General features: G+C 39.7%; 1 protein-coding gene across 1 annotated transcript; it reads left to right on the top strand.

Moving 5' to 3' along the window:
* The first annotated feature begins 343 nt into the window (after positions 1-343).
* On the top strand, positions 344-7,410 carry LOC139733300 (polypeptide N-acetylgalactosaminyltransferase 4-like). Its single transcript, XM_071644138.1, has 6 exons — positions 344-451; positions 1,514-1,651; positions 2,591-2,785; positions 3,544-3,648; positions 5,500-5,637; positions 7,285-7,410. Exons 1-6 carry the CDS (start codon positions 344-346, stop codon positions 7,408-7,410), a joined length of 810 nt encoding a protein of 269 aa, XP_071500239.1.
* Positions 7,411-14,774: the final 7,364 nt, after the last annotated feature.

Genomic DNA, 14,774 nt, shown 5'->3' with positions numbered 1-14,774 from the left:
GCATGTGGTAAAGTAGTTGAGTACTGACGATTGCATGGAAACTTTTTGAGTCCCGAATCTTCCAAAGAGACTAAGTCTAAAATTCTGACGCCATTTTGTGCACATCCTGGCACCTAGGAAGCTTGCGTGAGGCTTGCCCGATAATGCAATTTAACAGCTAGTAGTACTCGCAAACTGGGGGATTTTAGGTGTGGCATTTGTATGCTAGCAACAGGTGAATCCTGATAGCTCGTTATTAACCAGGTTTAAAGGAGTCAATTGTTATGCATGACCTTCCAGCATACATTATAACAGGCCTCTCTCCCTCTTGTGCGACCGTCTCGACCATTATAGGACTCCTGCTATGCCGGGCGGGCTACTGTCCATGTATCGGGACTTCTTCTTTAAGCTTGGCGGCTACGACCAGGGTATGGAGGTGTGGGGTGGCGAAAACCTGGAAGAATCTGTGAAGGTGAGGGCAACTTGTGAGTTCTGTGGTGTATTGGGGTGAGACTCTATATTTGTTAAAAGGGAAATCTCGGATTCGGAACCTTACACCCAGCGCACATATTCTCGAAGAAGATATAAGTTCATACTCATCACGTGTTTCATTTTGTACTCGTTTAGGACTATACGCTTGGGTCAAATAAGCTTGACACAGGTGTTTATGACGTGGTGGTAAGACCCAAATAATAATGATAATGAATAACATTTATATAGCGCTTAATACTGATGTTTCTAAGCGCATTGATCCGGAAAAAAAAAAGAAGTATGACATTAAAATAAAATACAGCATTATGTAAATATACGTATTATGATATAACATGCAACAGCAAAACAACATAATTAAAGTTGAGTAAACAGATAAGTTTTCAACGATGACTTGAACTTATCAACCCAATGAGAGAGTACGGCTGTCAACATGCTCAATGCAGAATATATCTTGAATATACCTATTATTACCTGGATGATTATAATAATTACTGATATTGGTAATAATGTTAGTCTAAGATACCAATGTCATCATCAACCTCTGTGATCGTTGTTACTAAAACGCGTTAATGAAAAGGTTCATTTTCGCAAATTTTTAAAAATTGCAGGGATGACATATATTATGTCTTTTTGATGTGTATGTAGGCCTACATTATTTCATTATGCACAGATTTAACGGTCATAATACTGATAGAAGCAATATCAAGGATCATAATTATTCATCGTATAGTATCATTTTTCATTTTCTTCATCGGCATACTACTGTCATTATCATTATAAATTAGCGTCATCGTGGTCATTATCATTGTTTTTGTTGTCGCTATCTTCATTTTAGGAACGAATGAGAAGATGAATATTGTTGTAACTGATTGGCATTTCGTCAATTTAGAATAATGAATATTGTTATCACATTTGCAATCGTCATGTCCGATAAAATGGTACGAATTTCTTAATTTTTATTGAGCAAGATGAAGTTCATGTTCCTAGTCCTTTGGGCAAACTTGACTTACTTTTTTTGAGGACGTTGCAATTCTCATTTCAGGTCTGGATGTGCGGCGGATCAATCGAGATCATCCCGTGTTCTCGTGTGGGCCACGTGTATCGCCAGACATCTCCCTACAATTTTCTCGGCAAGCATCCGATCGAGGTGGCCGAACACAATGCGATGCGCGTCGTTGAGGTAAAGGGCGCCCCCATGTGAACAACTCTTAGAAAAGGTCACCGCTGTGGTGCAAACATTTGCACTGCTTCCGATGGCCTGACAATTTGTAACAGCATTGTCTCTTTATGTATGTCGACGAATGTAGTATACCTTGTTTTTTTTCCTGAAATGAAAATCCCCTTTAACGGAAAAAGGCATTTGAGCTTATTGTGATATGATGATTATTATTTTCTACTTCCTACTACTCAACATGCAGTCACTTTTAGATGCCAAGCTCGAACAACTTCTGACATCTTGCTGCAAAAGTTGTGAATCATGATTAGGATATGCAAAGACAGTTTCTTTCTGACCCTCTTCCTGCACAACAGCAACAACAACAACAACATCAACAACAACAACAACAACAACAACAACAACAACAACAACAACGATGACGACGACGACAACAACAACGATGTAACGATATAACGATGTAACGATATAACGATGTTCTCGGGGCCGGCAGTTTTCTTTCGTTATATCGAAGTTTCGTTATAACCGAACAAATACACAATAAAAAAAAGAAAAAAAAACATAGAACAGATAATGTTGCGGCCCTAATTTTTTCTTCGTTGTAACCAGAATTTCGTTATAACTGTGTTCATTATAACGGGAGCGCACTGTATGACGTATTCTCATCAGAGATAGAGCAGCTTAACACAAAGCCCTCTATTATATTGCTTATCGGACGTTATTGAATGCCCGATTGAGAATGAGGTTCAAAGTAGACACATCTTCAAATAGGTCTCCATCTGTGGTCCTGTCAGATTTCACAAGAGGCACACGGAAGATGTATAGGACATCGTATGCACAGATCACATGTCCCTTAAACATGTCGTTCTAAAAGATTAAAAAAAACCAGACAAATTCAGTTGTAACGAAATCCTCCAACTCCCCTTGTTCTGTTCACCGCTATAGGTATGGACCGACGAATACAAAGAAAATTTTTACAATCGTCTGCCGCATCTGCGGAGGGCAAACTACGGGGACGTGTCCGGGAGGAGAAAGCTCAGGGAGTCGCTAGGTTGCAAGAATTTCAGCTGGTACCTGGATAACGTCTACCCAGAGTTGTACATTCCAAATAAAGAGGCTGTAGTTCAGCAGACGGTACAGGTAAGACCTACGTTTCAGTCATCAAGGGACAAGTAAACCAAGGGGAGAAACCCATAACTAAAGGGATGGTATAGTTTTGTTGGAGATGGGGCTTTAGATGTCTATCTTTTTTGTGTGAGATAATGAGAAACCTCTCAAGAAACCTCTCAATAAAAATGGAAGAACATACAATTCTAAGAAGAATTAAAAGTTTATTTGGTGAAAATTGGTTTTGACATGACTGAGATATCCAAAAACCAGGTCCTAATAACAGGCGGGACCGACCTTTTATAAGGGCAACTTTGTTTTACTTTGTTTAACTTTGTTTTTGGAGATCTCAGCCATTGCAAAACCGATTTTCATCAGATAAACTTTGAATTCCTCTTAGAATTGTATGCGTGTCAATATGTCCGAGTAGTTTCTAATTATCTCGCAAAAATTTGATTCCCGCATCCCAACCCAAAACTATACCATCCTTTTGAATGTCCACACTGCTATTTCTTGTTTGTAGCTCTTCACAAAGAGCATATATATATATATATATATATATATATACATATTTCTTTAAAATCTAATTAGGATACATACCCCATTAGCCGCCATTTTAATCTTTATATTAACAAAGATTCCTTTCTACAAGTTAAGAGTATATCCACATTAATGATTGCCTGCATTATTTACAGATAACTCGGAAAAAAAATGTTCGAATGATAGATGACTTCGTTGAGCTGTAATTCATACATGAATGTTTTATAATTATTATCCTTCGCTTTTTGCAGTTCCGCAATATCGGGGCGAAGTTGTGCCTGGACTCTAATGACCAGAACGGACAGGCTGGAAAACAATTGATTGTATGGGGCTGCCATGGACTTGGGGGTAACCAGGTTGGTATTTCTGCCAAGATCATTACAATTTAGCGCTGTCCTCATTAGGGAATATGATAAGAAGACCAAGGGAGACGAAGAGGTAGTCGAAATCATAAATACAGTTGACTCCCGTTATAATGAAGTCCTCGATACCGGCAGCTTTCTTTCGTTATATCGAAATTTCGTTAGAACCGAGCAAATAAACAAGAACAATACATAGAGTGGATAATGTCGCAGCCTGAATTTTTACTTCGTTGTGACCGGAACTTCGTTATAATCGGGTTCGTTATAACGGGAGTGCACTGTACACATCAATGGCTTATAGACCATGGTAGACTAGTTAAAGCTGGATGAGGCTGTGCGAAACGGTAAACCAAAGTCAGCCTGTCAAAAAACATGAGTATCGTTATACTCCCGACGTGTCTTTTCCCTCCTTTTTAAGTTTTTATTTATGGTCTGGAGACTCTTACAAGTGGAAAGGATGGTAGAAAATGTATGACTGAATACAAATGATGATACAGCTAGTAAGAAAAAAACAAAAGCAAAACTGCACCTGATTTAAATACCTGTCTTTTGACACATCGTTCTGCGCATAAAATCTGTAGAAAGCTTGTTAATTCTGCATTACTTCTCTCCAGTTTTACTTCAATGGCAAGTGAATATGACAATTTTGGTACCTGGACATGGCGAATGTTGTACAGTATAGCGAGTCATATCATCGAACAGAAAACAAGCAAGAGAGGCATCCGAAGCGAATTTAGTTTTTCATCGCTCCTGCTACACTGATACTTCCCGACACAAGTGGAGAACTGCTTACTATCTAGTCGAAACAAGTTAAAACTTCATGAAATTCTTCAGTCGAGATGTTTTCATTGCAACTGATTGACAAATTGCCCTAAATCGACGTAAATAAGCACTGAATTGATCAGTGTTTTAGTAGTAGCCATGATAAAAAATAATGGGCGTACATTTACTCGAGCAGGATTCGAACCTACCTACGACCTCGTGATCTCCGGACAGGCGTAATCTCCACTACACCACCGAACTTCCGCCCGACAGCAAGTGTTGGTTCTAATCCTTACAGTATGCAGCGGGTACTGCCTAATTATTCTAATTCATGAAATTCTTCCGTCGAGATGTTTTTATTTTTATTTACGTCGATTTAGGGCAATTTGTCGGTCAGTTGCAATGAGTACGTACGCCCATGATTTTTATCATGGCTACCACTAAAGCACTGATCAATTCAGTGCTTATTTACGTCGATGTAGGGCAATTTAACAATCAGTTGCAAAGTTAAAGCTTGTTAAATGGAAAGTTTCATTGATTGGACCTCTATCCTAATTCATCAAGAATTCACTCAATATAAATTATAGTCTGTGCAGTTCTTTTTAGTGTTTACATATTTACTTCCTTGTAGCAATTTTATTAAGATTCATAACCTACCGCATAAGAGTTTGTAAAATATTACTTCCGTTGAATAGTGCCCTCTGTTGCTTTTCGTTTTTTTTTTTTACCTTTCTCTCTCTTAGCTTCCTGCGTACACGCATCTAACTGCGAGGCTCAGTTATCCCTCGTTTCTCTTTCTTTTGTTCCCTTTCTACCAGCTTACAAACGCTAAATCACTCAAACAAGTACTGAATTTGCTTGATCCTACCTCTAATATTTCGTGTTACATGATTATAAACATGCAGTCAAATCTGCCTTAGCGATCACCTGCCATATACTGCCACTAACCCCCCCCCCCCCCAGAAAAGCCATGTTAACGATTTTGTCTATAGCGGCCACCTGTGGTTAATAGCCTCTTTTTGTCTCCCTTGTGTGGGCGCTATAGACAGGTTTGACTGTATGTGCACTCTATTTTTTTTTCAGTTCTTTGAGTACACAGACCTTGGCGAAATTCGAAATGATGAGCTGTGTTCAGACACCGATAAGACCGGACTCCAGGTTCTACTAAATGACTGCAGTGCTGCTGGAAATCCGCCTTCCTCCCAAAAATGGGAAATTACTGTAAGTTAAAGGACAAGTCCACATTCATATACACGTGGCTTGAGTGAATGCAGCATTATTAGTAGAGCACATAAGTGAAAGTTTGAGAAAAATCTGACAATCCGTTCAAAAGTTTGTAAAGCATCTGTGTAATCAATGCTGGATGAGAGACTACTACAGTATGTAATGTCACATGCGTAGAACGATATAAGGAAAACATAAAAGAGAATTTCACAATGCACACTTCCTCGACTTGTCACTGACGTATGTTAAGGCTAATAATATATTCCCCATTTTTTATGCCTTCGAAAAGAGGCAGGTCAAGTGTACCTTTATCATGAAAGAAAAGTGAAACTATGTTGATTTTCTTTGTATTTTCTTTATATCGTCGTGCACATGTGACATCACCAGCTGTAGTAGTCTTCTCCTCCAGCAGTGACTGATCAGAAACTTAAAAATTCATAACTTTTGAAGGGATTGTCTGAGTTTCCTCAAACGCTCACTAATGTGTTCTACCAATATTGCTGCATTCACTCAATCCACATGTCTATGAAGGTGGACTTGTCCTTTATGCAGTCTTATGAACACAGTGAAAAATATGAAATATTTCCAACTGCCTTTTCTGAGAGATGAATATCATAGGGTATAAAGAACAAGGACAATGACAACACAGCTACTCTGAGGAGAGTAGAAAATTGACACATTTATATGAATAGATATGTGTAAATGCAATGTCATATCATATAAGGATATGACACTCGTAGGTTGGTTTCATCTTGAGAATCTGACATTGAAGAGCGATTTACAGGGGAGGGCAGGCAAGGAAGAAGAAACTTCAATCCTTTCTATATTAAACTCGTAGTGACATTGCATTAAAGTGCAGAAAATATTCAAGTACACTGCCCAAGGAATTCTCATGCACAAATTTTGCTGCAGCTTATATGCGGCGGCGGTTATCATGATTGTATTGTATTATTATAAAACAGTTCACCCTAGTATACATTCAAGGGGCTGCAAGAGGGAATACGCCTCATCAAAGATCAAGTATTATTCTCAATAGAGTCAGCTGATGAAATTATGTTGTATGTTTTTTTTTTCATAAATGGAAGCACCGCCTGATAACTTTTGACTTTACAAATTGCGTTCTTGAAGCTGAAGTGATATTCAGTCTTTTATGCAAGATTTACGACTGAGTTGACAATAATTTTATAAGTGATCCTTTTGTAAGGATCACAGGGCCAGTAATAGCTACTGCCACATCCCCGCAGCACATTGGAAGTTAATGATCATTATCGGGCTATCAAAACTAGAACATTTCTCAATCAGAAGATCTCTTGTATGTATTGAAGTTATTAAATTAGGAGTGATTAAACAGTAGGTTTCTGAGGTATTACGAAAATGATTAATGAGCATACATCTGACAGTCTTTTGCCATCAGGGGTGAATGCACATGATAAAGTTATGCTGCTGCAGTATTTGCGTATGTGTGACAGTATCACCAAGCTCTATGTGGATCCATTCATAAAAAAAAAAAAAATCAGTAGTTCAAAGTGCGTGCCTGTAATATATTGTGCTAGTGTGTGTGTGTACACCTTTTGTGGTGACGTTCAGCGATGTAAAAGATTGTAGATATCGATTACACGATGATATCGATTCATTCTCTTGCAGCCGAACGGACAGGTGGTGAATGCCCGTCGGAAGGTGTGCATGCACGTGGCGGGCTCGCGGGCCGGAGCTGCGGTCGAGCTCCGTACATGCAATGCTGCAGACTCACGACAGCATTGGGAACTCTAGCACGCGAACAATCAGTGTGTATAGTTACGCTTCTCGGAGTTGAGACTGATTAACCCATTCGGAAGATTGTCGTCGCCGTTGCATACAAATGACTTCCTGAGAGTTACGAAAGAGTTAATTGAGCTGACCTTCGTCGTATTTGAATAATGTGGCATCTCTCAAGACAGTAGGAGTGGACATACAGTGGTAGTCATTAAAGATATCAATGTGATACATCCAACGATAAAGGAGGTGTTGCTCTAATATGGGGAAATTTATTTTTCTCTTCAGGTCGACTTATAGAGAGAATAAAGTCAAGCGCGTGAGGGAGAGAAAGAAAGAAAAGATTTGTTATATCCATCTGTATGTAGATTGAGTGAATGCAGCTTTATTAGTAGCGCACATCAGTGACAGTTTGAGGAAAATCTGACAAGTTTAAAAGATATGAATTTTGTGAAATTTGGTGACGAGACCACTGGACCAAAAGACTAGACTACCGATTATGACATCACATGATGTACTACGATATGAAGAAAATATAAAGAAAATTATTTATTAAGTTTCGACGCAAATTGTACAGTGTTGTATTTGCAATATCCATCCATGGCAATGTTCTTAGTAACACATGAATTAAAAAGTTCAGCATATAAAGACTATAATTACATTTACATGACACACAATCAATTGAAAGCAATCTCAAGTACACTACATTCATAACTTTTCAACAGATTTTCATCAAACTTTCACTGATGTATTCTATTAGCATTGTTGCATTCACTCAATCAACATGTATTTTGGGGTTTGATCCCCCTTCAAATTTCTAATGTTCTAACAAGTAACCAATATCAGTCACAAACACCCCCCCCCCCCAAATCAAATAAGCACAGGTTATTGCCTCAAAATTCTTTCACAGGTTCTCACATACAGAGTGAAAGATTGAATCATTTAATAGCAAACACAGTCTCTGAAGTCTAAGAAAAATTATTATTGCTAAATCAATGCCAAGCTGTAATTATTTGATTTAGAAGAGAGAATTAATTTTCCTGTTTAAATTCACCTATCAAAAATGTGTAAGCAAAGATTTGTGTGTAAGTAATTGGTGAATCGTGATACCACCACACCATCACCTTGTAAGATTCAAGTACGTTTTATTACCGACATCAATGTCTCGTAAATTTGATATTTTGTTGACACGATATTTGCTCCTGCGACATGTAGAGTTAGGGTTACAGTTGTGATATGGTTTTAGGTTCAGTTTGATGCGAGGACTAGGGTTAGGGTTATGTTTGTGGGTAGAATTTGCGTGTGGCTTAGCGTGCAGACATTTCATTGGAGCAATTTCTCGCAGGAGCAAATGTCATGGAACCGATATTTTACAATCTCTCGTTTTTGGTTCGACTTCAATTAAACTGTCAGTGCTTTGCTAATTTTGATTCTAATCGATTGGTTGCATTATTAGCCTGAAACTGTGGATGGAAGTCGTTACAATCAGATTCCTTCTATACACACAGCATTACACAAGCGGTTTGAGTAAACTATGTATGTCTCTGCAATTTTGTTGTTATACCACGTTTTGTCTGGAAAGGGAAATTTCCCAGCTATGTCACTCTCCACACTTCTGCTCAAACCACCGATACGTTTGGATCTTCCTTCACTATTTGTACACGCAAAATGGAAAAAACAGAAATATTATTTCATTCGTCATACAGTTGGTATGGCTTTGGCATTTTCACTACAACCTTGCTTGTTATATGCCCAGGATAACAACAATCTGTATGTATAGAAGTTACATTGATTTGAAAAAACAAACAAACAATGTTTTCCAAAGCATGACTACATTGCTGTGTCAGAATAATGTGTGGCACACAGAGGATTTATATCATGACTCACAAAGAATTAACTATCTACCCTCGATTTTCTAAGAAGCAAGTAGCATTTTTTTGGGTCAATATTCATCCAATTTTTCACGTTTTAATCTCGTTTAATTCACTGCTCCTCCTGTGTGTCCCTGCATGTTTCTTTCCTACTGTTCTTTTTTTCTCCCCTGCTCCCCCTTTTGTGCTAAACTTTCGCTTCTTGGATTGTCACGCGATCGGGCTCTAAAATAAATTTATTCTTTAAGCAGCTGTTAAGTGATTTATTCTTTACGAAACCTTCAAATGGTTTCGGAAGAGATATGACTCTGTTTCTATCACGACGCAAATTCTTGATTAGACGTAATAAACCTTGAACGAAGGACGTCTGTGATAGAGAGACGAGTATGAAATAGTGGTGCTTTAGCGTGTAACTGTTTTGATTTCTGTGTGAGCGCTATGTGTGAACTCTAGTCATATAATGTAGCCGCTGTAGCATTCATTACGACTCAAAGAAGTGTACCTCCCCGGTATAGAATTAAATGTCGAAATAACCCACAACGAAAACTGCTCATGAATCATTGCTTTTAATCCACGAAAATATTGATAAAAGAACGTCTGCGAATCTGTCTTTCAGAACAAGAAAGATGGATTGGAAAATAATTTTCCCAAATATGAATAACACTTTGCCTTTTGGAAGCAAATGAACGAATTTGCATTAGACCGTTTCCGTGATGTATTCAAATCCTACATACTGTTTCGCTGACGAAAGTTGCCCTGGGCACCTACAAAGCTTGCCATACCTGGCAACAACTAGACGAATTCCTTTCTAAGATAACAGGTGAAAGGAATGTTTCGTTACTCGTCTAAAGGATAAAACACATCCATGGCTTGCAATATATACTCCATATTCTCAGACAGAACATGAAACAATCAAACAGTAACAACCGGTCTGTCGGACTCTCACAAAGTAATTTATTTCATCCTACTGCTCCATTATTATGATCTACATAACAAATTGATATGCGATGCTTTGATTTGATCACTGTCAAAAGTTATCAATCACTCTGACCCGTGCTCTCCGAAGAGGTACATTAGCTTTATATCTCGCGTAGAGTTTGATGAATTAAATGAGCGCCTGTCCAGTTCTTGTGGAGCTGCCATTTCGTTTGAAAGAACGTTATTCTGTCTTCACTATGGCATTTAATGAATAGAGTAGAAAAAAAAAACACATACGGAGGTAACGGAGATTTAAAGCCTAATCGTTTTTCATGAAACAGTGGTAGTAGTCAAATCATCGTGCAAATTATATGAGGTGGTGATGCCATTTGGTTCATGCATGAATTAAACGAATATCTCTTAAATAAATTTGAAAAAAAATGCATCACAACATTTTGTTTTGTTTTTGGTAGGATCATCTACAAATAATCTAAGTAACCATCTAATAATAACCTTATCAGATAGAGGTCCAGACACTTAACCTTTGATCAAAATGATGTCAATACTTAATAGAATAATAAACAAAATAAAACGAGAGACATCACTGTGCCATGTATAGGCATCTCTTTCATATTTATATGAGAGTTGTCATCTCATTTTCAAAGACCTGGAAAGCGTGTCGTTTTGCTCTCACTCGAGCATCCTTCGAAACAAGGAAGTCTCGATACACTCAAACAAGGCAAAAACATATGGCTTTGATGTAGACAATACGACAAGGGTTCATTCGTTGTATACTACTTACATTCGCTTTCAGTTTGATTGTTAAAGAGTAGGCCTTACGCGACAAGCAAAAGCGTGAGAGAGAGAGAGAGAGAGGGAGAGAGAGAGGGAAAAAAAAGCCTTTTACATTCACCACTCCACTTCAGCTTGACGATGACCTGTAGTTGTGTTTTCATTGCTCAAATGAAAAGGAGCTGTTTTTTTTTTTTTGCTTTTTACAAAGACAGTACAGAGACTCGTGGAGACAATACCAAATCTCTGCTTCCGATCCACTCAGCTCGTGTGAAAGAAGAAAATGCACGTAGACGTATCTAAGCATTTTGATGATGTAATATACACACTGATTACGTCTTGCCTTCCCCCGACTCTTTAAACCGGACTACCATTGCGAGTCAACATCATTACAGCAGTTGTCTTCCATGAAACATTGATGCCCTCTCTTGGGTATAGCGAGCGCAAAAATTCTGAAAATTCTAGCGGTAGCTGTCAGCTGTGTTAACAACGATATGATCTTCGTAGCAATTACTCTCCTCTTCTCCATAATGACTGCGAGCTTAACTGCGGGAGAAGGTTTGACAGAGTGTTGCCTTCAAGACGGCAACAAGCGCTCTTGGAACTCTGGCCTCAGCTTTGACTGTTCCAAGCTGCAACTCAGGACCAGCGATCTGCGCGGCTTCTCCATCAGGCTTAACCCAGTGCCTCTGACCGCCCATCTCAAGCACTGTAGTCAAGTCGAGGAGACGTCGTACACCAATTTGAAAAATTTGATGCTTTCAAGCAATGGGATAGAAGTAATGGAAACTGGCTTTTTGCTCGGTCTCCCTGCTCTGAACAACTTGTTCCTCGACCACAATATGATCAGGTACATCCAGCAAGACGCTCTCCGTGGCATGGCAAGTTTGAGGAGAGTCTTTCTTAACAACAATAAGATAGGTTCCAACAGCTTCGCCAGGCACTGGGCGGGGAACAACTCCCTCATCCAGACAATCGACCTATCTTCCAATAACATTATTTTCCTGACGAAAGCGATGTTCGAGGATCTTACTTCTCTCTCTAGTTTGTACCTGTGGGAAAATGAATTGAAATATCTTGAGTACGACTGGGCTGCGGACCTGCATAGTCTACAGCATCTTGACCTGTCATACAATGATATTTCGTCACTGAATAAGTCGACAGCTTTCGGTTCGGTGAAACATCTTTTCCTGCAGTCCAACAGCATTCGCTACATAGAAGACGGTTGGGGAGGAAACATCTCGCATCTCGAACGAGTCGATCTCTCCTACAACAACTTATCGCGAGTGTCAGCAAATATTTTCAGTAGTCTGAAAGCACTGAAGGAACTTGATCTGCAGTGGAATGCTATTACAAAGATGGCGGTTGGTGCTTTTACTGGTTTGAATTCTCTTGAAGATCTGAAAGTGGCGTTCAACGGAATTGAAGACATGTCATTTGTTTTGCCAATCGCATCCAATCGATCAGTTCGCATCTGGGTTGACGAACTACAATTTGACGCCATGGGAAATCTCTCACGACAGAGTCTCTTGAGTATGGACCACTTTGTGATCTTGCGCGGAAATGACAGGGAGGAAGCAGAAGTCCGCAAAATTCAGGAAAGTGATTTGACTCAGTGGATACTCTTGGCCCTCCTTTTAACTTGCGTGATTATACTTCTTGCTTTCATCTTTCACTGCGGAAGATCCCTTCGTAGATTGATCACTGAAATCAACGCTCGAGAAAAGAAGCGACAAACAAACGATGTGCTGTCGATGACCTTGACGCCCATTTCCCTCCACACCAAAGCCAACCCCACTGACCAAAGTGCCTCCGAGAGCAACCCTTGTATTTCCCAGTCAGCACAAATGGACTGCAGTGGAAGGCGTCCAACTCCTCCCACATAGGACTCAGTGCAAATCCAGCAGCGTGTTCCATGCATCGTTACACGACGATCCCCATGCCATGAAGCAGTAGAGGACTTGTCTGGCTTGCTTGTTGATGAGTCCCTTGTGAGCGTGCAGGAGAGACGACCCCTGTCAAGGTTCGGCTCCTTCAAACCACACCTCGAGCTGATGCACTCTCATGTGACAAGAAGTCTCTCACAAGGCGACGAGAAAGATGGGATTTACGAAGTTATTCCCGACTTCGATAACGTCAAAATGACGTCATCCATGGAGACTGTGAACGCAAGCCATCACGCGATGATAGACAACGCAGACTACGTAAATATCACTGGAAGACATTGGATGAGCAAAGCCAAAGCGGGTCGTCTCCGTGGAGAAAGAAAATTGTTTAGACCTATGATGACAGGAGAATCTGTCAGATACACAAACCTTGTCCGTTGGGCAAGCAATCCATCGTGTCTGGACGCCCCTCTGCAGCAGAAACCCTCTCCCATAGATTTCTTGAACAACCGCTCAGTATTAAACCTCAAAGCATCGGTGAACTACAATAGGTACCCTCCAAGTGTGACGACTGCAAAGTCGCATTATGTAAATCTCAAGCGTACCAGAAGTGGAAACACATCCGGGTACTACCCTCATACGCAAAACATGCAGAGTGTTTACTTCAGTAGGAGGGATAAAATTTGTATTCAACCTATGCCCGAGTTTCCTTCAGGGAGTGCGATGAGTCCTGGTCTCTCTGACTCTACAAACCAGGCTGAAGACATGGACGCGCTATCCCTCATCTCTGGGCAAAGCGAAGAGACGGCATCCCTCTCCTTTCGTTTGTCAAACGCCAGCCTAGACTCATGTGCCAATGCTTTCGTGGATTCAGAAGAAATAAACATCAAGAGTTTTGTGTAGAATGTATTTGATGCATACATTCAGAAGCCATCCGAGTTCCAATTTATTTTGTGGAATATGGAATACGTATGAAACTGCAATTTTGTCATTAATCATGCGACGATTTCCTTGAACATGTGCTGTCGGAACGGTGAAAGCTGTCGATCGAAATTCCGACAATGAGTTTTCATTCTTTTTTTTTTCTCATTCAATAAGTTTTATCATCCTTATTATGCCTAGGACTAAATTAAAGATTAAATTGTGGTGTTTACGAAATTGCACAAATTTTTAGTTCTTAGGCCCTATGACAGAATCCTTTCAGGTAGCGATCAGTGAGAATAACATCATTTGCCTGACGAAAGCGATGTTCGAGGGGCTTACTTCTCTCTCTAGTTTGTACCTGTGGGAAAATGAATTGAAATATCTTGAGAACGACTGGGCTGCGGACCTGCATAGTCTACAACCTCCCGACCTGTCATACAATGATATTTCGTCACTGAATAAGTCGACAGCTTTCGGTTCGGTGAAACATCTTTTCCTGCAGTCCAACAGCATTCGCTACATAAAAGACGGCTGGAGAGGAAACATCTCGCCTCTCAAACAAGTTGATCTCTCCTACAACAACTTGTCGCAAGTGTCAGTTCCAATTTATTTTGTGGAATATGCAATACGTATGAAACTGCAATGTTGTTAATCATGCGACGATTGCCTTGAACATTTGTGCTGTCGGAACAATGGAAGCTGTCGATCAAAATTCCGAGAAAGAGCTTTTATTCTTTATCTTTGTAGTTCAAATCAGTGTTGTCATCCTTATTATGCCTAGGACAAAATTAAAGATTAAAGTGTGGTGTTTACGAAATTGCACATATTTTTAGTTCTTAGGACCTATAACAGAATCCTTTCAGGTAGCGATCAGTGAACAATCGCTTCTCATGTAAAGCTGCGTTTACACGGTGATCCCAGCGGCCACTGCTGACGAAACACCCATTTGCCCTGTACAGTTTAACCTTGTCATATTCATTACCTGCCTATA

This window comes from Diadema antillarum, unplaced genomic scaffold (assembly GCF_040938485.1).
Source record: "Diadema antillarum isolate AM-2024a unplaced genomic scaffold, OU_Dant_1.0 seq00000467_RagTag, whole genome shotgun sequence".
NCBI classification, from domain to species: Eukaryota; Metazoa; Echinodermata; class Echinoidea; order Diadematoida; family Diadematidae; genus Diadema; species Diadema antillarum.
The sequence above is the reverse complement of the archived record's forward strand: the minus strand, read 5'-3'. Positions and strand labels throughout refer to the sequence as shown.